The 23,630-nt window shown below is 36.1% G+C and overlaps 2 protein-coding genes across 3 annotated transcripts; both read left to right on the forward strand.

Moving 5' to 3' along the window:
* The first annotated feature begins 355 nt into the window (after positions 1-355).
* LOC143461540 (U5 small nuclear ribonucleoprotein 200 kDa helicase-like) lies at positions 356-11,060 on the forward strand. Its single transcript, XM_076959275.1, has 4 exons — positions 356-1,327; positions 2,604-9,101; positions 9,272-9,430; positions 9,590-11,060. Exons 2-4 carry the CDS (start codon positions 3,318-3,320, stop codon positions 10,076-10,078), a joined length of 6,432 nt encoding a protein of 2,143 aa, XP_076815390.1. The 5' UTR covers positions 356-1,327; positions 2,604-3,317; the 3' UTR covers positions 10,079-11,060.
* A 4,325-nt stretch (positions 11,061-15,385) lies between these two features.
* LOC143462731 (programmed cell death protein 2-like) lies at positions 15,386-22,335 on the forward strand. Of its 2 annotated transcripts, XM_076960984.1 has the most exons (7): positions 15,394-16,116; positions 18,605-18,751; positions 20,462-20,658; positions 21,239-21,429; positions 21,516-21,629; positions 21,859-22,040; positions 22,162-22,335. In XM_076960984.1, the coding sequence occupies exons 1-6, from the start codon at positions 15,884-15,886 to the stop codon at positions 22,027-22,029; spliced, it is 1,053 nt and encodes a 350-aa protein (XP_076817099.1). In that variant the 5' UTR covers positions 15,394-15,883; the 3' UTR covers positions 22,030-22,040; positions 22,162-22,335. The 2 variants fall into 2 exon arrangements, with proteins under 2 accessions (XP_076817100.1, XP_076817099.1); XM_076960985.1 differs by lacking the exon at positions 22,162-22,335 and having other exon boundaries at positions 15,386-16,116; positions 21,838-21,976.
* Positions 22,336-23,630: the final 1,295 nt, after the last annotated feature.

Raw genomic sequence — 23,630 nt, forward strand, 5'->3', positions numbered from 1 at the left:
AGAATTTCATTTATTTTAAATTGAGTTCTTTTCGTATTAAAATAAAGAAACTTACTATCATCTTTTCTATAATTCAGCTAAACGGTCCTATAGAAATCTTAGAAACTAACTCACTTTTGTCGTTGTTTTTGAATCATGCTCATATTTACCAATGTACTATGATTTTTGTTTGTTTCAGAAATTATAACAAGAGTGTTTTATACTTAATATCTTAATTTGTATTGCTGTTTCACTGTTATATAATTTCACGGTTTGCTGTTTTAAACATAATTTTGCGCTCATCCAATTTAAAAGCTACGATGCTCGCTCGTGGCAAGTAAACCAATCCAAGTCTACCAATAGAAACGTTTGAAAACGTACAGAAGGTAGGGGAAAGAATGCTTAGTTGCTTACATTGGGCTGGAAAATTGCACCAATCAACGGAATTCCAAAATGGCAGCGTAATACTTAGAACATAATATAGAACAAAACGGCAATATTTGGTGCAGAAGCATCATACAAACTTTGCGAGTCTAGACGTCTCGTGCAGAAGTGTGTTACCAGATGACGTCACTGTTGGAGTAGTTGTGGTCTAGAACAGGGCTTCCCAAACTTTTTCGCTCGCGACCCCTTTCAAATTTCTGAAGTTTTCCGGGATCCTTCACGTTTAAATTGATTAGCAGTGCGAAATATACATTAGTCATTAGTGACATTTATTGAGATGCAAAGACTGAATTCAAGCAACCAGAACTCAAAGCCTATACTTACTACTTTACACATATGTAGGCTACTGGAAACAAAAAAGCACACACATTTATTCAGTGTGATTGGTGCGACTGCTTTCTGCTACAAAGCAAGTCCAGCCGTGGCTCAATATCTGTTAATGCTGGTCTCAAGGCGGTTTCAATGTTGATTAGGCTGGAACGATATTTTGTTTTGATTGTATTTTATACTTCGTGTAAAATTGGTATACGCTGTGCGACCCCTTGCGGGGTCGCGACCCCCAGTTTGGGAAGCCCTGGTCTAGAATACAAATGCATCCTTTGGTTGTGCACTAGACCCGATGCCTGTGCAGGTTTATCGTGTTGGTTTGATGTAGTTGGGCACGATGCCGTTAACCTTTATGGCTTTATTTAGTGCGCAACGATGCCTGAGCTAGACTATGACAAATTCGTTCGTTTGTGCATTACTTGTGTGAAGTATTACTCAACAAACTCATCTGTCATAAAGACCGCATATGCTGGCGGCTATTGTTGGAATATGAGCGAGGACGATTGATGGTTGATGACTTGTTTTACTTCTGCTTCGATGATATGAGTTCTCGTTTCTCAAACGGCGTGACTATGCTGTTAGTTGCTTGAATTCTGTCTATACATATTACTAAATAATGAAGTTTCCATTTTGTTTATTATAAGACACGAAAGCTTTCACCTGAATGTTACATTGCGCTCGGTAACAAATGAGACGGTAAAAAAAGAAGATTGTAAACATTACATCGGTATATATATGTGACACACCAGTTCAATCGAGGTAATTTATCTGACGTCATTATGGAGAATTGGTCGGGTCAACAACTGCATTGCGAGATCCCAAAATAAAATTCAAGCATTTCAAAAAACAACTCGTGACGTAACCGTCACAAGACTAGGGAAGTCAACATGCAAAAAATTTTCTTTGAGGTCGACTAAAACTAAAATAAAAAAAGTTTTACAGAGCATCCAGAAAAGATTTTTGCATCATAACAAGCGTAATTTGCTATAACATACTTTAAAACGACAACATTTAAAACAAAGCTTTTGTGTGGTACTGGATGTTTTATTGGCACTTTTTGCACCAATGTGCGAATGCAAAAAAACGAATTTCACATTTATTAAAGCTGGTTAACTTGTTTTCTGATTGGTTAAATTTCGTTATATGACATCATATATTTATTAATTTTGAAGCTTTGCAATAAAACAAAATGTCAGAAAACATTTGCTCTATCCTTTCATCGACATAAATATGTTTTATGTCGATGTTTCTTTAGTGTGCTTTAACCAGTCTAGAACATCAAATTAAAGCGGGGAAAACTTACTTTCGGTGCAAAAGCTTCACAAAAAGGAAGCTTTTTATGCTAAAAACTTAAAAGAATTTGCGAAAAACCAGTCTTCCTGAAAAGTTACACTCTTTTTCGCTCTGAAAAACGATGCAGCGGATTCCTCCTCAAAAACAAAATTTTTCACATCAAGTAAAAATTGGTTGAGGCAATCAAAAGATTATCTCAAATGTTTTGTCTATGGATAAAATATTGTACTAGTATGTCGTATGCATTTAAAAAAATATTATTTTGTCCTCGGGAACGCACGGCAAATAAATAAGAGGGCAAGAATTTTGGCCCCCCCCCCAAAAAAAAATTGGGCCAAAATGGTTTTAAACTAGTGCTATTTGGTCTTTTGTTAAAAGCGAATGGAAACCTCTCCGTTAATATTCCCTGTTTTTCTCTGTCAACTTGTTTCTCGGATAAGATGCTTGCCACTAATTTAAAACCATTTTTGTTTGTTGCTTGTTTTACTGTTCCTTATTTTTCCAAGTGAGGCATTAGGCTAGCTCGACTGAGTATATCATATAATATCACTTACTTTTAGTTATGGATTGTGTGGAGAGACAATGGAAATACAAACCGTTATCAGTAAGGAACACTACGCGAACAACGGCAAAATCTCCCTTTTAAGCTAGTTACATCGCTGCCTTATATTTTTTGAATTGTGTGTCAGTATGAACATTAATAATAACCTACCTTCACTATAGTATAGAGCAGGAAAACGGATGAATGCATTTTATATGTATGAATGTGCGACTGTGCACATTCGTAGTGAACGCATTTTGATTGTGTGAATAAGCATGTTTATATACTGAAAAGGAAATGCGTAAACTCATTTACTTGTGTGAATATGAGTTTCAGTTTGTTTTTGTCTGTTTGCATAATTTGGCACTTTTCGTTATCCCCTAGAGGTGTGAAGTTAGGCAAATTCTACTTGATATATATATCTTTTCCAGTTTCCAACTTTTTCTTACAATCGTCTAACTTAGCTTGTGTTATCATTATGTTTTAACTCATACTTAGTGTAAGCGTGATTGTATTACTAATGTGTCACTAGTTATGTTCACATGCATTATGATACAACATTGATTAATATTACAATGAAGCTGTTTCTTGGGACATAGCCTTGGTAATCAAAGTAATTGATATCTAACTTCATTTTAATTTATCTTGTGTCAAACATTTCTTTCAGGAAAACATTTTTCTACAAAAACCTATATAGAAATTTTCCTGTGGTTGAATTGAGCTAAATTAAATCATGGCAGATGCATCTGCCAGATCGTTACAGTATGAGTACAAGGCAAATTCTAATCTTGTCTTGCAAGCTGATCGTTCCTTGATTGATCGTCGCCCGAGAGATGAACCTACAGGGGAAGTTCTTACGTTGCAAGGGAAGTTAGGTAGCATTCAGATGGGTGATCGTGCTCAGCGAACCAAACCTCCACAAATGGAAGAACGAAAAGCAAAACGTCGCAAGCGTGATGAAGATGAGAAAGGACAAGCTAACTTCAGAGGAAGATCGTTGTTGTCAGAAGGTGTTGATGAAATGGTTGGTGTTGTTTACAAACCAAGAACAAAGGAAACTCGTGAAACTTATGAAATTCTTCTGAGTTTTATCCAGGCTGCACTGGGAGATCAACCTCGTGACATTTTGTGTGGAGCAGCTGATGAGGTCATATCAGTACTAAAAAATGAAAGGCATCGCGATAAAGAAAGGAGAAAAGAAATTCAGTCCTTGCTTGGACCACTTGAAGACACAAGATATCATGTTCTGGTAAACTTGGGGAAGAAAATAACAGATTTTGGGAGTGCAAAAGATGCTGACACTGCTGATGACAACATTGATGAAACATATGGAGTCAATGTCCAGTTTGAATCTGATGATGAGGCAGGGGAAGATGACACTTACGGTGAAGTTCGTGAAGGGTCTGATGGAGAGGATGAAGAGATGGAAGGTGTGGAAGCTGATGTTGACATGGTTGTGTCAGCAAATTTAACAAATGAAGCTGGAGATGTCAACATTGCCAAGAACAAGGAATTGCATCCCAGAGATATTGATGCCTACTGGTTACAGCGCAACCTCAGTAAAGTTTATGATGATGCTATCGTATCTCAGAAGAAAGCAGAAGAAGTCTTGGACATCTTAAAAACAGCAGGCGATGATTTGCAATGTGAAAATCAATTGGTATTACTGTTAGGTTTTAATCAATTTGATTTCATCAAGTCAGTACGAGAACATAGGCAAATGATTTTGCATTGTACGCTTTTAGCAAGTGCACAAAGTGATGCTGCCAGACAACAAATTGAGGAAAAAATGAAGCAAGATCCCATGCTTCTTGCTATTTTGGAGCAACTGCATGCTACTGAAAAGGAAGACATCATTAAAGAAGAACAAGAAAGGAGAGAAAGACTTAGAAAGAGTAAGGTGGATGCCGATCTTGAAGCAACAGATGCTGATAATGCTAAGACTGAGGAAAATTATCAACCTAGTGCTGCTGCACTGGACCTGGAAGACCTAGAATTTTCTCAGGGCTCCCATTTTATGGCCAACAAGAAATGCCAGTTGCCTGATGGCTCCTACAGAAAGCAAAGAAAAGGATATGAAGAAGTCCATGTTCCAGCATTAAAGCCTAAGCCCTTTGATGACAAAGAAAAACTTATTGCCATTGATACTTTGCCTAAATTTTCACAAGCAGCCTTTGAAGGGTTTAAAACATTGAACAGAGTGCAAAGTAAATTATGTAAGACTGCCTTAGAAAGTGATGAAAATGTTCTCCTTTGTGCCCCAACTGGAGCAGGTAAAACCAATGTTGCTCTGCTGTGTATGTTGAAAGAAATTGGCAAACACATCTGCAGTGATGGTACTATTAAACTAGAAAACTTTAAAATCATATATATTGCACCCATGAAGTCTTTGGTACAAGAAATGGTGGGAAACTTTGGGAAACGGCTTGCTAACTACGGTATAAAAGTCGCTGAGTTGACTGGAGATCATCAGTTATGTAAAGAAGAAATAACCGCTACACAGGTTATCGTTTGCACCCCTGAAAAGTGGGATATCATAACACGCAAAAGTGGAGAGAGAACATACACTCAATTAGTAAGGCTTATCATTATGGATGAAATTCATATGCTTCATGATAGTCGAGGTCCGGTGTTAGAAGCCATCGTTGCAAGAACCATCAGGTCAATTGAAACAACACAGGAAGATGTGAGGTTGGTTGGATTGTCTGCTACCCTTCCAAATTATGAAGATGTTGCTACTTTTTTAAGAGTTGATCCTGCAAAGGGACTTTTCTACTTTGACAATAGCTTCAGACCCGTTCCACTCGAACAGCAATATATTGGCATAACAGAAAAGAAACCAATGAAGCGTTTCCAGGTCATGAATGAAATAGTGTATGAAAAGGTTGTTGAAAATGCTGGTAAGAACCAAGTCCTTGTGTTTGTTCATTCACGGAAAGAAACAGGGAAAACTGCTCGTGCGATTCGTGATATGTGTCTTGAAAATGACACACTTGGTCACTTCTTGAGAGAAGGATCTGCATCAACTGAAGTTCTGAGAACAGAAGCTGAGCAAGTGAAGAACCTAGAGCTGAAAGATCTACTTCCATATGGATTTGCCATCCATCATGCCGGAATGACAAGAGTTGATCGAACTCTGGTGGAAGATTTGTTTTCTGACCGTCACATTCAGGTGTTGGTGTCTACTTCAACTTTAGCATGGGGTGTAAATTTACCAGCACACACAGTTATTATCAAAGGTACTCAGGTTTACAGTCCAGAAAAGGGGAGATGGGTTGAGTTGGGTGCACTGGATGTTTTACAAATGATGGGTCGTGCTGGCCGTCCCCAATATGACACAAAGGGAGAAGGTGTTTTGATCACTGCCCACAGTGAACTGCAGTACTACTTGTCTTTGCTTAACCAACAACTGCCGGTTGAAAGTCAGATGATAGCTAAACTTCCTGATACACTGAATGCTGAAATAGTTCTTGGGAATGTCCAAAGTGTTAAGGATGCTGTCAACTGGCTTGGTTACACTTACCTATACATTAGAGCTTTACGGCAACCATCTCTTTATGGTGTTGATTCCTTATCAGATGATCCTCTGTTGCAACAGAGAAGGGTTGATTTAGCTCATGCTGCTGCAAATCTTTTGGCAAAAAATAACATGATAAAGTATGACAGAAAAACAGGCCAGATTCAAGTTACAGACCTTGGTCGAATAGCAAGTCACTATTATTGTACAAATGAAAGCATGGCAACATACAATGACCTTTTAAAACCTACACTCAGTGAGATTGAGCTGTTCCGTGTGTTTTCTTTGTCATCTGAGTTTAAATATATCACAGTCCGAGAAGAAGAGAAGTTAGAGCTAAACAAGCTGTTGGAACGAGTTCCTATCCCTGTCAAGGAGAGCATTGAAGAGTCATCCGCCAAAGTGAATGTGCTTCTGCAAGCATACATTTCCCAGCTGAAATTGGAAGGCTTTGCTCTCATGGCTGATATGGTGTATGTCACTCAAAGTGCGGGTAGGTTGATGAGAGCGATCTTCGAAATTGTTCTTTACAGAGGTTGGGCTCAGCTCGCTGATAAATGTCTGTCTCTGTGCAAGATGATCAATCGCCGAATGTGGCAATCTATGACACCACTGAGGCAGTTTAGAAAGGTTCCAGAAGAAGTTGTGAAAAAAATTGAGAAAAAGAATTTTCCTTGGGAAAGGTTCTATGATCTTGGTCATAATGAAATAGGAGAACTCATTCGAATGCCGAAGATGGGTAAAGGCCTTCACAAGCTCATCCACCAATTTCCCAAAATGGAACTATCCGTTCATGTCCAGCCAATCACCCGATCGACACTGCGAGTTGAGCTGACAATTACACCAGACTTTCAGTGGGATGAGAAGGTCCACGGTAATTCTCAAGCTTTTTATATATTTGTCGAAGATGTTGACAGTGAGGTTATTTTGCATCATGAGTACTTTCTGCTGAAAAGTAAATATGCAACTGATGAGCATGTGGTCAATTTCTTTGTTCCTGTCTTTGAGCCACTTCCACCTCAGTATTTCATCAGGATCATCTCAGATCACTGGATTGCATCAGAAACTCAACTCCCTGTCTCTTTTAGGCACCTGATTTTACCTGAAAAGTATCCCCCACCCACAGAGTTGCTTGATTTGCAACCACTTCCAGTATCGGCTCTTCGGAACCCAGAATTTGAAGCCCTGTACGAAGACAGCTTTCCCTGCTTCAATCCCATTCAAACACAAGTCTTCAATGCTATTTACAATGGTGACGAGAATGTTTTTGTTGGTGCACCAACTGGAAGTGGAAAGACACTGTGTGCTGAATTTGCCCTATTGCATGCCTTTACTCGTGACACAGAAGCTAGATGTGTATATGTAACTCCTGTTGAAGCTGTGGCAGAGCTTATTTACAAAGACTGGAGAGAGAAATTTGAGGTCCACCTTGGTAAAAAGGTGTCTTTACTTACTGGTGAAACTAGCACTGATCTTCGATTGATCTCTCGAGCCTCCATCATCATTGCTACATCAGAAAGATGGGATGTAATTTCTCGTCGGTGGAAACAGAGAAGAAATGTGCACAGCGTGTCCCTTTTTATTGTGGATGAAATACATCTTCTGGGAGGAGAGACCGGTCCTGAAGTTGAAGTGGTTTGCTCTCGGATGAGATACATTGCATCGCAGCTGGAGAAGAAGATTCGTATCATTGCTATGGGGTCATCACTCGCCAATGCTCGGGATGTGGCTCAGTGGTTGGGTTGTTCTGCCATGAACACATTCAACTTTCATCCTAATGTGCGACCAGTGCCACTCGAATTGCATATTCAGGGATTTAACATCACTCACACTCAGTCCAGGTTGCTCAGTATGGCCAAACCAGTATACAATGCCATCATGAAGCACTCGCCAAAACGTGCCTGTATTATATTTGTCCCATCAAGAAAGCAAAGCAAGTTGACTGCTGTTGATATCTTGACTTATGCAGCTGCAGATGGAACACCGCAGAGGTTTTTACATTGTAACGAGTCAGAGCTGGATGCCTATCTGGAACATGTCAAAGATCCAACATTGAAGGAAACTTTGTCTAATGGTGTGGCTTATCTACATGATGGCACAACTCAACTTGAACGTACTGTAGTGGAGCAGCTCTTTTCTTCAGGTGCTGTCCAGATTTTAGTGGCATCTCGTAGCTTATGCTGGGGTCTTAACCTCTCAGGACACCTCGTCATAGTTATGGACACACAGCACTACAACGGCAAAATCCATGCATATGTTGATTATCCAATATATGAAGTTCTGCAAATGATTGGAAGGGCAAATCGTCCTCTTAAAGATGAAGAAGGAAAATGTGTTGTCATGTGCCAAAATTCCAAAAAAGACTTTTTCAAAAAATTTGTGTATGAGCCTCTTCCAGTAGAATCACATCTTGATCATTGTCTCCATGACCATTTTAATGCTGAAATAGTCACCAAGATAATTGAGAATAAGCAGGATGCTGTTGATTATCTGACTTGGACTTTTTTGTACAGACGAATGAGTCAGAATCCAAACTACTACAACCTACAGGGTGTGTCTCACCGTCATCTTTCAGATAACTTATCGGAACTTGTGGAAAATACATTGGCAGATTTGGAACAGTCAAAATGCATTTCAATTGAAGATGAAATAGATATCACTCCTCTTAACCTTGCAATGATTGCTGCATACTACTACATTAATTACACAACAATTGAGCTGTTTAGCATGTCTTTAAATGCCAAGACCAAAATACGAGGATTGATTGAAATTATCAGTAATGCAGCTGAATATGAGAGTATACCCATACGTCGACATGAAGACAACACTCTTAAACAATTGTTGCCAAAAGTGCAGTACAAACCCCAAAACATTCGATACACTGATCCCCATATTAAAACAAACCTTTTACTCCAGGCACATCTTTCTCGATTGCAACTACCTGCTGAATTGCAATCTGATACGGAACAAATTTTAGGAAAAGCAGTTCGCCTTATCCAGGTATGTACGTGTTGAAACTTTCAGTTGAAATGTAATTTTGTATGGTAAAACTGGCGAAGGAGAGGTGGACTTAATTGTGATGACTTCATAATACCAGTGGGTTAATTTACAATAAATTCTGTCAACTTTTTGTTGTGCTTATGCTTCAATATCTGTTAAATTATCTTTAGGCATGTGTGGATGTCCTTTCTTCAAATGGTTGGCTCTCTCCAGCTTTGGCTGCAATGGAGTTGGCACAAATGGTGACTCAAGCCATGTGGAGTCGCGACTCATATTTAAAGCAACTACCACATTTTGGATCTGATCTTATTAAGAAATGCTCAGACAAGGTAAAATACAACACTTATCTAAAACTTGTTATAACTATCATATTTCAGTTTTGAAACATCTTAATTCAAAACTAGAAACAATAAATTAATTGATAACCAGTGTGTTTTTAAATATGGCAGTTCTTAAATTATATGACTCTATATATTTTGTTTTTCAAGGAAATTGAAAGTGTGTTTGACATATTGGAGATGGAAGACAATGATCGGGAAGACCTTTTGCAAATGTCGGAAGCTCAGATGGCTGATGTTGCTCGATTCTGCAATCGTTATCCTAATATTGAACTCAGCTATGATGTCCAGGATCCTGAAAATCTGCATGCTGGAAGCCCAGTTGTTGTCCTGGTTACCCTGGAGCGTGAAGATGAAGTTGCCGGGCCAGTGATCGCTCCTTTTTTCCCGCAAAAACGAGAAGAGGGTTGGTGGGTTGTTGTTGGCGACCCAAAAACAAACAGTCTTATTTCGATCAAACGTCTCACTCTGCAACAGAAGGCTAAGGTCAAACTTGATTTTATTCCACCATCGGCTGGTTCTCATTCCTACACCCTGTACTTCATGAGTGATGCATACATGGGCTGTGATCAGGAATATAAACTTCAAATTAATGTCCGTGAGTCTGAGGGTGAAAGCAGTGGAAGTGAGTCAGACTGAAGGGGTGTTTTCAATTTTGTTATCGGTAATTTCGGTTAGTTACTAAACCAGCCTGTCTTTTGTAAGCTGTGCTGATATCTTCTACTGAATTCGCCAAACTATTCTTGTGCGTTTACATAGATTTCCTAAACTGGCTGTGTTGAAACTTGGCAATGTATATCTGGATAAGTTAATCATAATTCAAATTACAGACTGCATTATCTTTCCTTGTATTAGGTTGGATGAAATTAACATCGTTATTTCATTCATGATGTTAAGTTTTACATGAAATAATATACACCACATCTATTTTGTAGCAAACTATGTCTCAGCTAACTGGCTGTAATTTGTGGTGAGATACGTACAGTTGTGAATTGTGATCGTGGTAATTTCTTAATTGCTTGTAAAAACAGAATTTTCTTGAGCGGACAATAAGGTTTTAAACAGATATATTAACTTCTTGTTTTAAAATGTAGCATCGTTACAAATTTCAAATCCTTTTCATTGGTTTTGCTAGCTATTTTCTTACTTTTGATGAATTTTATTCAATAGGGTAGTTATAATCTTCCAAAAGTTACTTATTTGGCAATATTTTGGCTCTGGATTGTATAAATGTGATCCTATAGTAACAATACAATTCAACTGCTTGGATTAAGTTGCTCTCATTTTTTGAAATTATCGTTTGAACTGTTTTAAACATTGTTGTGTTGAAGTATAGTAAATGCTCTTGTACAGTATATACATAAGTAAAAATAACTGATTTTGATCATGACCTTTTTCTTTTTTGATACCACTGCCTACTTGCTGTTGAAATTTACTGCTCCGGTTTATAATTTAAAAGAAAAACTCAATTTGTATCTTGCAATTTTTATTGTAACAGTTTATCAAGTGGCACAAAATTTTTTAACAAACAATTTAGTGTGAAAAATTTTACATGCAAAAATCGCTAAACTTTTCAGCTAGTTTTTTTTTGACATGAACTGAATATATTAACTGCAACGGGCATGTCAAACCTTTTGTATTGTGATTTCTCTTTAACTGCTGGACAGTAATATCGCGATTTGAAAATCCTGGTAAACTAATCGGATGCCGGTATGTTTTCTAGCTTGGGAATTGCGATAAGTTCCAGGTGACATACAGAATGTTTTTAGTAAAGACTTCAAAATTTGGTTAGATATGGTTTTGTCCCAGAGCTTTTTGAATTGGCTGAGGAGACCCAGTACGGCAGTTTTAAGAAAGGTAATTTTGTCGACTTTTCATTAAGCTGGAGCCTACGGTTTGCATAGTCCTTTCGCAAGATTTCAGGAAGCCTTCCATGCTAAATTATACCAGTAATCTCTAGTTTACTTATTTTACCAAATAATAAAACAAAAAATTAGGATTTTTGAAAAGTTTTCATGCTTTTGTGGGCTCTATAATTATGTTAAGGACTCCGCTATAACTATGCTTGGAAACACAAACATAAAATTACTTTGTATGGTATCATAATATTTTTCCCCGAAGTGAGGAAAGTCTTCGCAAGATTTAAACAAGGCGGTAATTGCTCAAAGCCTGAGCTTCGGTTACCGGATTTGTTTAAGGGCAAGTTCCGATTGTTAAATTTTTTTTTGATTTTTTAAATTACATCGCCTAACTTAGGAACTGTTCGTCGGGACCACTGAACCGTAATTAGCGCCGTTAAAGACTTACTCGAAAGTATCGAATACGAGCCGGATTAATTATATATTGCAGACCAGACGCTCGAACCATTCAGCCACCAAGCCGAAAACGTAACGTAATAAACGCATGAATTTTTACATCATTTGAAACTTTTTAGTCCTGGCAAAAATTTAACCTGAATAAATCTACTCTCGTACTAATTGTAACAATTTCCAGATTCGGCCGAAAACCAAATATTTAAAATATTATCAAAATCCTGCTCGAAAATTCCTTCCTTCTGTAACAGAAGCGGATATGAATATGATAGTTGTTGGATGTAACAGAAAATCTAAGTATGTCATTTACGTACTGTTACGTTGTAACTAAGTATACTTCAATTTAACTATTATGCTTCTTTAATTATATAATCCGAAGTGTATAAGCACTGTTGCGTTCACTTTTGCGATACGAATACTTGCAATAATACTTGCATAACGTAATAAGACGGAAATGTGGTAAATAGTGAACGGGAACAAAACAAAACAAGTAAATAAATAAATCAAGAAAAGAATTTCAACAAAAACAAGGTCCCATTTTCATAAATTTGTATATTCAGGCTCGTTTTTTTTGTTTAATGAGTGAGGCCTCATAAATTTTGCATTGGTATTCATTGCGACAATTTTTTAAAATAGTGGAATTATTTATGTTAATTTCTTTGGTCTTACATTGATCACATTGAATAATATGGTCTTTTATAGCTGATTTTACGTACTGGTAACTTTTGTTAGGGCGTAGTGTGTTTCCTGACCCTCGTGAGAAAATGGTGAGTGGTTTGACCAATATTACCCAGGCCCTAAAACTAGGTAGGCCTAATGTCTGCGTCACACGGGCACGTGCTTGCCGTGTTTATACTATTTGCATGAAGACCACAAACAGATTTAATTACTCTTTGCTATTTGTGATTGTCCGAATCTGGCCCTTGCATTGCACAAATTTGCCCACCCCTGCTCTATTCTGTAATCTTACAGACTCTCTCTTCAAAAAACATTCTATGAACTACTGGTAGACATTTGGTTACCACCCGATGTCTCTCTTTGTTTGGTTCAAAACAAGAAAGTTTTCTTAAGTAACAGTGATTCTGTGCATGTCTCGTTGAACTGGACTAAACTGCTGACTGTTGTGCTGTAGTAGACGAAACAGTGTAAGTCATAAAGCTACCAAATTCTTTGGTGATAGTAGACAGAATTTGGGAATTCCCCTAATTTGATATTTGCATGTTTTACCACATGTCGTTAGTATTGTTGCTGTACAGTCCGGGGTGGAAAATTTTTTCACTAGCTATTAAGAGTCATGTAAATTGTAAACTATCTCAGGAAGGCGGAAAAAACAATTAAAATGTTATATTTAGTTTAAAAATGCAACAAATAAAGTTACGTTCCAAAGTAGCGAAAATGAATACGGACTGACAAAGAGAAAATCATGAGAACGAGCAGCGAGTTTACAACTTCTGAAATTCTCTCGACTTTTTTCTAGGTAGCTGCTTATCTTATCTTTGCTTTGACGTTGTATTGTGTTCTAATTTTGAATAGCAAACTTTCACCGCTTGCCACATTGAATGGTCTGTGGCCCGTTTGTGCAGGTTCCCCTCCCCTGCCCCCGATTGGAAAGTAAGACGGTTTTCGATGAGAAATCGTGAGTGCAAAGACTTAAATTTGGTGTGATCGCGTGCACTGAAGCCTTACGTCTTTGTATATTTATTATAATTTGGGTTCAAACATCCAGTTTTTGTTTATTATGAGTTGGTATGAAGTTGGTTTGGTGTACAGTTTGACAAATCTCGTGTGTGCAGGTACCGTACCACACTTTCCATTATGAGCTTTTTACCCCTACCCTATTACTACCCAGTATTACCCTGTATTACTACCCAGAATTTCGGATAAGTGCTATGGTATCGTAAATCATGTATTGGCATATTTGTAAAATTGTGTAGGCTAGTCTATTACCTTGGTGTGATGCAAATTTTGGCATATTTTTTGTTGCATTTATCCAGCGCACTGAAAGCAAACTTTTCAGTATAGGAGTCCACTTCCTAAAATAGTTGGAGATCGCTAAAACATATGTATGTCATTTTTTACTTTTCACCTTTCGAACTGCTAGCCTCCTTCTCATTCTAGTTGTGTAAAATTACTAATTATCTTAGTAGAATTCTACAGATGGTCTGACCATTCTTAAAAGTTCATGGTTTTTGATCTGCCAAATGTTTGCCAAGCAGTTATGAATTATATTTGAACAAACTACAGCATAGAATTGCGAATGCAGCAAAGATTGTTTCTTTGTCATTTTTGCCAACATTTCTCTTTACACAAAGAGCATGGGATTCTCCCCATTGTCTCCCTTATTTTTCTGTTTTGGAAGAAAAAGAAGATCAGGGAACAGTGTCTTTTTTCATAAAGGCATGGTTGCATTTGCCCCGTCCTGACTTAGGCTAGGTAACATTGACAGTCTAGAACTGCAGAACACCAGATCAAAATGGCAGAAACTCCTTTCTGAAGCTGTAGCTTCTGAAAGACTCGAAAGAGGAAGCTATTTGAGAAGTTTTTTCTCAAAAAAACTGAAGAAAATGACAAAAAAAATATTTCGGAATACATACACCCTGTTTTATCCCAGAAATTGACACAACCGATTCTTTACTAAAAACAAAAATTTTCACTTCGTCAAGTAAAAATAGGTTGAGGCATTCAAAAGATATTGGCAAATATTCTGTTTAAGGGCAAAATGTTCTACTGTTACAGTAGTAAAAAATTCTGTTTTGTCTTTGGAAACGTACTGCAAGTGAAAAAAGAGGGCAGGCATTCTGTTTGAAAATATTGAGTCAAAAACAGTTCTTAACCTATTTGTCTTGTTTGAAAACCAAGTTCACAGACTCTAGAAACAGGGAATATTAATAGAAAGATGTCCATTCGCTTTCTAAAAGAAGACTAAATGGCACAAATTTAAAATCATTTTTAACACGGTCGGTTGGTTGGTTGGCAGCAAGAACACTCTTAAAATATCTCACGAGTGCAATTACAATGTTTTCCACTTTAGCCTACGTTTTCCTTTTCTGGTAATCTTAATCTAATTTCATGTAAACCCTATATAGCAGGGGTGGCCAGACCTGCTTCATGCTCGAGCCGCATATAACAAATTCCAGTTTTAAAAGAGCCACAACACAAACACAATAAAAAACACGAATTTATTCACTCACATCGAAGTGTAGCTATTGATAAACATTAATGCTGCGTGGTGATACTATGAGTCTCCACCTTGGCTATTGGCTTCACCAACTCTTTTTGCAATTATTAGTATAACCGTAACCAAGACTTAAAACTAGGTCAACCCTGACGTACAGATTCAATCTGACAGTTTACTTAACTACAGTGTACAAGTTAGCACACTTCTGTACAATAATGTACTTTTTGGTGTGTAATTTGATTATTACTAACAATGAGTCCATTGTTACTACGTGTGACAGAACGTATTGTTTCATAATCGGATCAAACAACTCGTCTAGACCGGGGAAAATGCATGTTTAATTCAACAATGATAAATTCATTAAAGAGCCGCAATCAAAGGCTCAAAGAGCCGCAGTTTGGCCACCCCTGCTATATAGTGTAGCATTCAAATGGCCATAACTGGAGAAATGTTTGTGTTTCTCACACCCACTGATAGGCAGGAAACTTTGTGAGTGCCTAGTGTATTTTATTCAAACTACTTGAGCAATGTTAGGGAGCAGAGCAAATTTTTATTGTATTGTTTGCTCTAATTTTGATAAAATATTAAATTGTGAAGAGGGACCTTACAATAGCATTGAAACTCAACTTTTTGCGTATCCATTCTTGTAACCTAGCTCCCTATCTTTAGTAACGGGCTGCATGACCTACTTACGGTAAAATAGTCACTTCCAAATTTTTTTGACCGTTGGTGAATGTATGTATATCTGTTCACCGGTTCCACTATGGAACACAAGCAGGCAAATTATGGTAACCCTTCCTCATCAATTAATTATACAGCATGGCATCATCAAAAATTCTTAATCATGTCTTTGTATTATATATAGTGATGACAATTTAAGTGAACTAAGACTATCCATTGGCATCTTCTTTGCATCTCTTCTGATCTGATGTTTTGCCTTGGATAAACTGTGAAATGGATAACACTGTCGAATCCAGTGTAGATTTAGGTTTTATTGAAAAGTGTTCAGATTTATGCCGACTTAATCGATGTTACTTTCCCAGTAAATTGGGGGGAAAACCTGCATGGCTTGATCCAAAACATATCCCTTCTGTGGAAGATTTTATTTGTCAATCATGTTTAAAGCAAATGGTGTTTTTGTTGCAAATTTATGCCCCAGATGGTAACAACGATAAGGCTTTTCATCGGTAATTACATTCTTAATTGATTTTATTATATTAAATAATTATGTACTTTTCCTAAATCTCCATTGTTTTTTTAGTGTGAGGTTACTGCAAATACAAATTTATCTAATGTCGAAGAATAGTACATAGACTTGTCAAGGGATTTTTTTTAAATACTTGTGTGTTGAATACTTAAGTATTTCCACAAATTAGTTAAATAATTAATTGTGACACAACTGTTGGTAAGTTTAATGCCATTTAAGAAAATTGTGATGATAAGATAATCTTTACTTATAGTAAGGAAGTTGGAAAGAATATCTTGCTCAAGTTTTTGTGACATAAGAGGTTAAGCATGAATGCTTGCCTATATTTTGGTTAGGTTACCATTTTTATTTTTACTCTGAAGAACCTGGGAAAAATAGAAGAGGAGTAGTTTAACATTTTTCACGTATAGTATTGTATAACATTTGTATCTGTTATCTGTTAAACATTTACTTTGTGTTTTGGTATCACATGACACATATTATTATTACATTACACGTAACATGTATTTTTTCAAATGCAATCTAGTTGTCTAAACATAATTACCTTTAGCGAGGAAAAAGTTAACTACATTGTGAGAACCTCACTATAGGTTTATTCCTTTAAAGTAGCTGCTGTACCCAAAATTTTTATGAGGCAAAATTTTTGTTGACTATTGTAAAACTTGAAATTTTAAAAAAGAAAAAAATGTAGAAGAATCAGCGGTACTAGTTTCGAAGTTACAGTCGTTTAAACTCTGCACTTTTTGCCACATCCTTGTACGTCCTCATTCCTGAAGAAATAATTATTCATGTTACCAATTTTCTCAGACCAATAGCATTCTACTCAATGGTTTTGTTGTTTATTAAATGCAGTTGTATGGTTTAGACTAGCTGACTGTTTTAAAAACACTCTGTCAGCTAATAGCTGTTTAGAATTCTCATCTAAAAATCATTGAAGCGAAACATACGGTAATCTTTGAAGTCTAATCTCTTGACAGTTGGTAATCATGTTCTTCTAACCCTTCATTTTATACTTTTATTTGTGACAAATTGTTTTAGAAAGAATTCAAATATCTTCTGATACCAAGCAGTAGAACTCCTTTTGCTTGATGGTGATTTACTGCATGACAATTTTAAGTCAAACTTTGAGCACGTCCCGCTGGATACTTTTTAATGTGTTTTTTTGGTATTACAGAATGAATTTATAATTAAATTAAAAATATGTATAAAAAGTTTATGTGAGGCGTCCTTTATCAATATCTGCTTTAGTTCATGACATTAAGGCAAATCAGTTTTGATATAACAGTTATATTTGTCCTTTAGACAAACTATGATATGCCTATAATCGCTTCTTAAAACATACATAAGTTTGGCTAAAAATTGTGGAAAATTAAAAAATCTGCCATGTTTTAAACCGATTATACTCAACTACTCTATAAACTAAAATTTATTGAAATGGTCAAAGCCTAGCATGTTTCAACCAAAATAGACTACTCACTGTTGTATTTAAAATAAATCTTTTTTGATTATTATAGATATAGTAATGTCTAAACTGATGAAAAATTTTAAACATATTTTTGTGTCCCAAAGTTGGTTAATTTTGATCTCTACTTGTTTTAATTATCTATGCATATTGCATAGTTTTTCACTTGACACAAAATTTAACAAGATCCTGGAGCTTTTGCGAGCGTTTACATTGTAAGGGAGCAGCTGTCATCACACAGCTGATGCCGACCCATGATTTTCTTGTGATGAAATAGTTACTATCAATTGTGTCACAAGGATTGTCCAATTTTGTGCTACGTTTGGCAATAATTGATTTGACCATTGAAAATTCCTTGACCAGTTTGTTCAAGTATAATTTTCTCTTCTTTCGTATACTCAAAACACAGTTAGAAGGAAACTTTAAGCATGTTTATTCATATTTGATCAGAAATTTATGGGTGATATCTTTTAAGTTCCAGTTGCAAAATTGGACAGCGACAGTGTCCTTAGATCAGGCATGCACAACTCAAAACAGTACACGGGCCGTTTTAGCGAAAAAATATTTTTCGCGGGCCGCGTGCTAACGTTGTTGTAACTAACGTGTAGCCTACTTTATATAATGTGACCGATTAACCATTGAATAAGAGATATCGTTGAGAAGATGGTTACTGTCAAGAGACGGTTGCCTCTCGCACTACAGTATCTAGTTGTTTTTAACGCTTAGCGGCGGTAAAGCATCGGATTCGTTGATTATGTAACTGTAACCGTGGAGAAAATGCCTGAATGAGCGAAATCACGGAATATCTCGCGGGCCGCATGAAAAGGTTTCGCGGGCCGCATGCGGCCCGCGGGCCGTATGTTGTGCATGCCTGCCTTAGATATTAGATAAATGTGTATTTGCCCTTGCCCCAGACTTCAGTAATTAATTAATTATTGATGCAATTATAATGTATTTGTGTGAGAAAGCATTAACATTGTAATCATTATCTGGAATTTCTCAACAGCACAATTTATGTGTTTTGCTGCAAAACTGGATCTTGTTATGAACATGGGGACAATCAACCAATAAAAGTATTAAGATGCAACTTGCCAAGGAAGAATGATTTCTATTCATACAATCCACCAGACTATGATAATCTTTCAAGTTCAGAGTGAGTCAGCATTAAATTCCTTGCTCTATTTTATATTTCTTACAGTGAAGGACAAATACTCAAACAAGCTGACTTTAAATGTCAAAAGTCAATGAGTTAGCAGACAAAGAATTAGTTAATATATTTGGTGGGTAAGCAAGAATTATTTAAAAAAAACTAAATTTGCTGCTGGTTTTAATGGTGATGGCAATTATGTTGTCTCAATGTGAAATCTATGTACATGATGATGTTTAATTATTTAGGTTTAGTTTGAATATGACATCTCGTAACATAACAGGAATATCATGTGTAAATTAGGCCTAACCTAATTTAACTACAGCTCCTTGACTGCTGGCACTAACTTACTCCAATTAATTATTTGTTGCAAGATCATAAATGTTTGATTAGTATACACACAATGTTGTACTGTCACCTGTGACATTATTGTGTTGAAAATGAAGTTCATCACTTGCAACTAATCACCTTCAAGGCTACAAAGTCATTTTCCATCCAAACCACATTAGCTAGCTTACCACTCACCACTACTGGTATCGTACCAGATTCAAATTCCAGTCATCAAGCTTGTTGATCCCACATTGTGATGCCATAATAAATACAAGAAAATTTTAATTTTTTTTAACTAACTTTCTGTTAATTGTCTTTTCTTCTAAGTTTTTCTATTTATTTTTATGTCAATTATATCTCAAACTGTATGAAAAATGTTAGTCATAACTAGGGCCCGCAAAAGTCAATAAAGTCAAAAATTTTTAAGGACCTCGTCTGACCACGAATCAAAGAATAAAGTTGTTTTCAGCACCTAGGGGATTGTTTATAAGAAGTTTATAGGTCAAAATAAAGTCAAAATTTACAATAAAGTCAAAATTTTCAATAAAGTCAAAATTTGTCAAATTATGGCTTTTGACAAAGTTTTTGTGTTTCTTGAGAGTAATTTTTGTAAAAATCCTCATGGAAGCATTGTAAATCAGGAACTGCGACACAATTAAACCATATTAACCCGTAAAAGCAGGAAATAAGTCACAATGCCCACTTGGATCAGCAGTAACTTTTATCTGAAAAAGCTATTGAGAAAAGACAGAAATTTCAAGCCTGAAAATGTTAAAAATTACATGATGCTGTATTACAATAAATAAGTTGAAACACTTTTCTGTAGTGATTTCTTTAAAGCCGCGTGAAAGGGGTTACATTACTTCTTCCCTGTTTAATTTGATGTTTATTAGAATTTACCATGCGGAGAAAATCGAGGCAAAGTGCCCTTTTCACAAGGACAAAATAACACAAGCTACCTAAATCTATCGCCAAAAAACACGACGCACTTTTTATAATCCATAAAACACCTTGACTTTTCGACAAAATATTACGTTTGGGTCTGAAATCGACAAAATATTATGTTTGGGTAACTGGAGGAAGAACTGTGGCCTCTACAAATAAGCAATTTCGTTAGGTCAAAATAAAGTCAAAATTTGATAAAAATAAAGTCAAAAAAAATTTTTTTAGGTCAAAATAAAAATGGCCCTAGTCATAACCCATATAATATAAATACTAAAAGTACAGTGCTAGTAGATTATAATACAATGCAAGGTTGTCTTTTTTATAATTTTTGTAAAATTGTCACTTGGCGCATTGTGGTCATATATATATATATTTATTTATGTACCAGCATATAAAGTTATAAATGTGATTCGTTTTTATTACTTATACATTGTATTATAGGGGCAGAGGAAATATTGCATCTTTGTGCCATGTTTGTGGATTGGCAGGTACCAAAACTTGTTCACAGTGTAAAGTGATCAACTACTGTGGAAAAGAACATCAAAGAATTGATTGGAAATTTCACAAACCATTTTGTGTAGAAAGCGACACTGAATTACATAAGAAACCTGGCAAGGAAAGGACCTACTTATTTTCAGGTAAACTTCTTTGTAGACATAGACGGTAGGTCAATAGAGAAAATGACAGTTAAATACCTAATGTGGTATATGGTCATTCAACCACATGATTAAAACATGTTAACACTCGGATACTCCAACTCATAACGTAGTTTTAATTGACAAACAAAGCTGAGGATCAAAAAGCAGGATCAGGTTAAATGGAACATCCTATAACATTTTTTGTGCTATAAACAATGAAAGTTTGTCGCTTACATAATTCAGTACAAAATCAGATACATGAGGCAACTTTACCTTTCTCAGGGGACTGAGTTTAACCAACTTTGAACAACTCAAAGTAATTTAATCAGTCTCTTTTACTTCAAGCTGACAAGCTCCCACTGAATATGTATTGAAGCTTTACTGGATAGAAATTGTGTTTGTCATTTTTTTGTTTTCTTTTGTAATCTGGTGAACAACATTTGAATGTAGAAGCAAAGTTTGTCATTTGAGTTTACTTTACCAATTGTCAAGGGGTCTGCAACTTCTTTTGTGGCAGCAAAAGGAATCCACCGAGACAAAAAGATTGAGAGCCACGACTGTCATTAAATCTTATATGTAGAAAATGAAATCATCATAGAAGCTGAAGAAGATTTTCAAGATGAAGATAAAAATGTTGAATCAAATGCCAAGAGTAAAACTGCTGCGGCATCTCTTTTTGATGAAAACGACCTACAAGAATTTGCTGGAATGTGCAAAGAAGATAAACAATTTTTAAAGTTCCAACGCAGGATTTCACATGAACCTGAGCAAGTTGGTTTACATTAGCTCTGTCAAGCGTTCTTGGTATTGTTAAACAGTGATAGTGTAACTACTTGTATTTAACTTTTTTACTTCAGATTATACGCTATGACAGAAGAGGGAAGCCACTATGGTGCTCGGACAACTTCATACCACAAGCTTCTGACATACCACCATGTTTATGTGGAAGTGAAAGGGTTTATGAATTTCAAGTAAATCACACCTAAAATTCTATATTTCATTAACATTGCTGTTTAGTGGATTATAACTGTGCATGATACCAAGTATTGGAAACATACCAATATTCGCCCAACTATTTGACTTCTTGTATCCCTAGTGAAAACTCTACTAAAGAAAGTTAGATCTTCTATTTTGGAGTACCAGTAGTTAAATATGTGTTTTGTTTTGTTTCGTCTTCAGATTTGTATTTGACGTTTTTAGATCATGCCTTATCTTTTATCACATCTAAATGTTGATACAACAGTTGAAGATGAAACTATTGACTGGGGCACTATTGCTATATATACCTGTTCAAAAAGTTGTAGCCCGGATGTGTCTAATGACAAGTTATCATATATCCCAGAATTTGCATGGAAGCAAACATATTCATAAATTTAACAATGGTATGCGATTGCTTTTACTTTCCTTCACATTTAAAGTAAATTACTTGTATTGCTGTTGCATTTTAATGAGTACGAGTTACTTGTTTAGTCTAACTCAAATTTTTAACTATACAAACAATAGGAACCATTTGTTGACCGGAATTTTTGGGATGGAGAAAACAAATGGGATTCGACCTGCATCACCACATAGTTTAGACAGGATTTGGTGAATTACTGTATTTTTTGTTGAATTAATTAATTCGAAAAACAGATAACAGTTAAAATGTTGCTAGCAATAAAACGTTTGCGAAACTAATACTGAATGCACAAAATTATTGCAGTTACAGGAGGTTTGTATTCCTTTGTGGTACAAGCTACATACAGAGCCAAATTAATGAGACTAGACTAGTTAATTGAAAGCCGCAATTGCCACTATCAGTATGAGAATGCAACACAACGAATCAGATTATTTTACAAGCGTAGACTGGAAGGAGTGAACGCTAAGACCGATGTTTAAAAATAAGGTGTTGAAAATATTAAAGCGTACGAGCATAAAAAAATTGACTTAACCTCGGCAATCAGTGACTGTTACAAATTGTGAATATAAAGATATATACAGTAGATTTAATATAACCACAACATTGCAGTATTTAATATTACTTCAGAAATTCGTTATACTGTATAACAGGGGTTCTTAAAGTATGGGTCGCGACCCAAACATGGGTCGCGGAGGGTCAGAAAATGGGTCGCGAGATAGTGACATAGGTGGGTCGCGACATAGGTTAATATAATATAATATAGGTCTATAGGACATTAAAATGGGTCGCGACATAGGTTTGGGTCGTGAGGTGATCATGAAACTCAGATTTGGGTCGCGCTCAAAAAAGTTTAAGAACCGCTGCTGTATAACCTGGATTGTCGTGGTGGTGTCCGGCAACTTGTCTTGTGTTGTTTTCAGTTCAGTTTTGCAAGTTAATTCGTATCATGCTTTGTTTATTTATTTGTTGGCGACTGGGGGTTTTGCTCACCAATAACGTTTGGCCGATTTCACCGATTTGTTTTAATTAGCCCCCGCGCACTTAAGCAAAAAATGAAACGATCCTAACTTGCCCTTTTTATCCGAAAAGTATTTATAAGAAAACTTGATTAATTTTTGCAAATCACAAGATAAGCGAATAATACCGCTTCACAAACTTGTTGTACATTGCGTTTCAAAGTTGTTAGCCATAAATTGAGAACTTTCTTGCCTGGCTTGAAACGAACAGGTTTTGATTTCCTTTACATTATTCCAATTGTTTCAAATGTGGTAAATAGGATCAGGATTCGTCACTTAGTTTATTATTTTACTTCAAGATGCACTGGATCAAATCATATTTTAATACAGACGGGTCGGGACATCATGATAGTGACTCAACAAGGCAAAGTTACTCCTCTTCTTTCAGCTATGTAGAGGCATGATGGGTGAATAGTATGACAAATTAATATATCAAGTGTTAACACAGAAGCACACTATTGTATTCCATTGCGTAAAATGCTCTCTGACAGAAGCGGTTTTATGAAATTTACGTTTAAATATGTGAATTCATTTCGAGGCATTTATCAACAGTTTTG

The sequence above is a fragment of the Clavelina lepadiformis genome, chromosome 6 (genome assembly GCF_947623445.1).
Source record: "Clavelina lepadiformis chromosome 6, kaClaLepa1.1, whole genome shotgun sequence".
In the NCBI taxonomy this organism is placed as follows: Eukaryota; Metazoa; Chordata; class Ascidiacea; order Aplousobranchia; family Clavelinidae; genus Clavelina; species Clavelina lepadiformis.

Coding starts and splice junctions, on each gene's coding strand:
- LOC143461540 (XM_076959275.1), top strand. CDS start 3,318: ATGGCAGATGCATCTGCCAGATCGTTACAGTATGAGTACAAGGCAAAT. Junction 9,102..9,271: donor AAGCAGTTCGCCTTATCCAG/GTATGTACGTGT, acceptor AATTATCTTTAG/GCATGTGTGGATGTCCTTTC. Junction 9,431..9,589: donor TTAAGAAATGCTCAGACAAG/GTAAAATACAAC, acceptor TTGTTTTTCAAG/GAAATTGAAAGTGTGTTTGA.
- LOC143462731 (XM_076960984.1), top strand. CDS start 15,884: ATGGATAACACTGTCGAATCCAGTGTAGATTTAGGTTTTATTGAAAAG. Junction 21,430..21,515: donor TTTCACATGAACCTGAGCAA/GTTGGTTTACAT, acceptor TTTTTACTTCAG/ATTATACGCTATGACAGAAG. Junction 21,630..21,858: donor AAAGGGTTTATGAATTTCAA/GTAAATCACACC, acceptor TGACGTTTTTAG/ATCATGCCTTATCTTTTATC.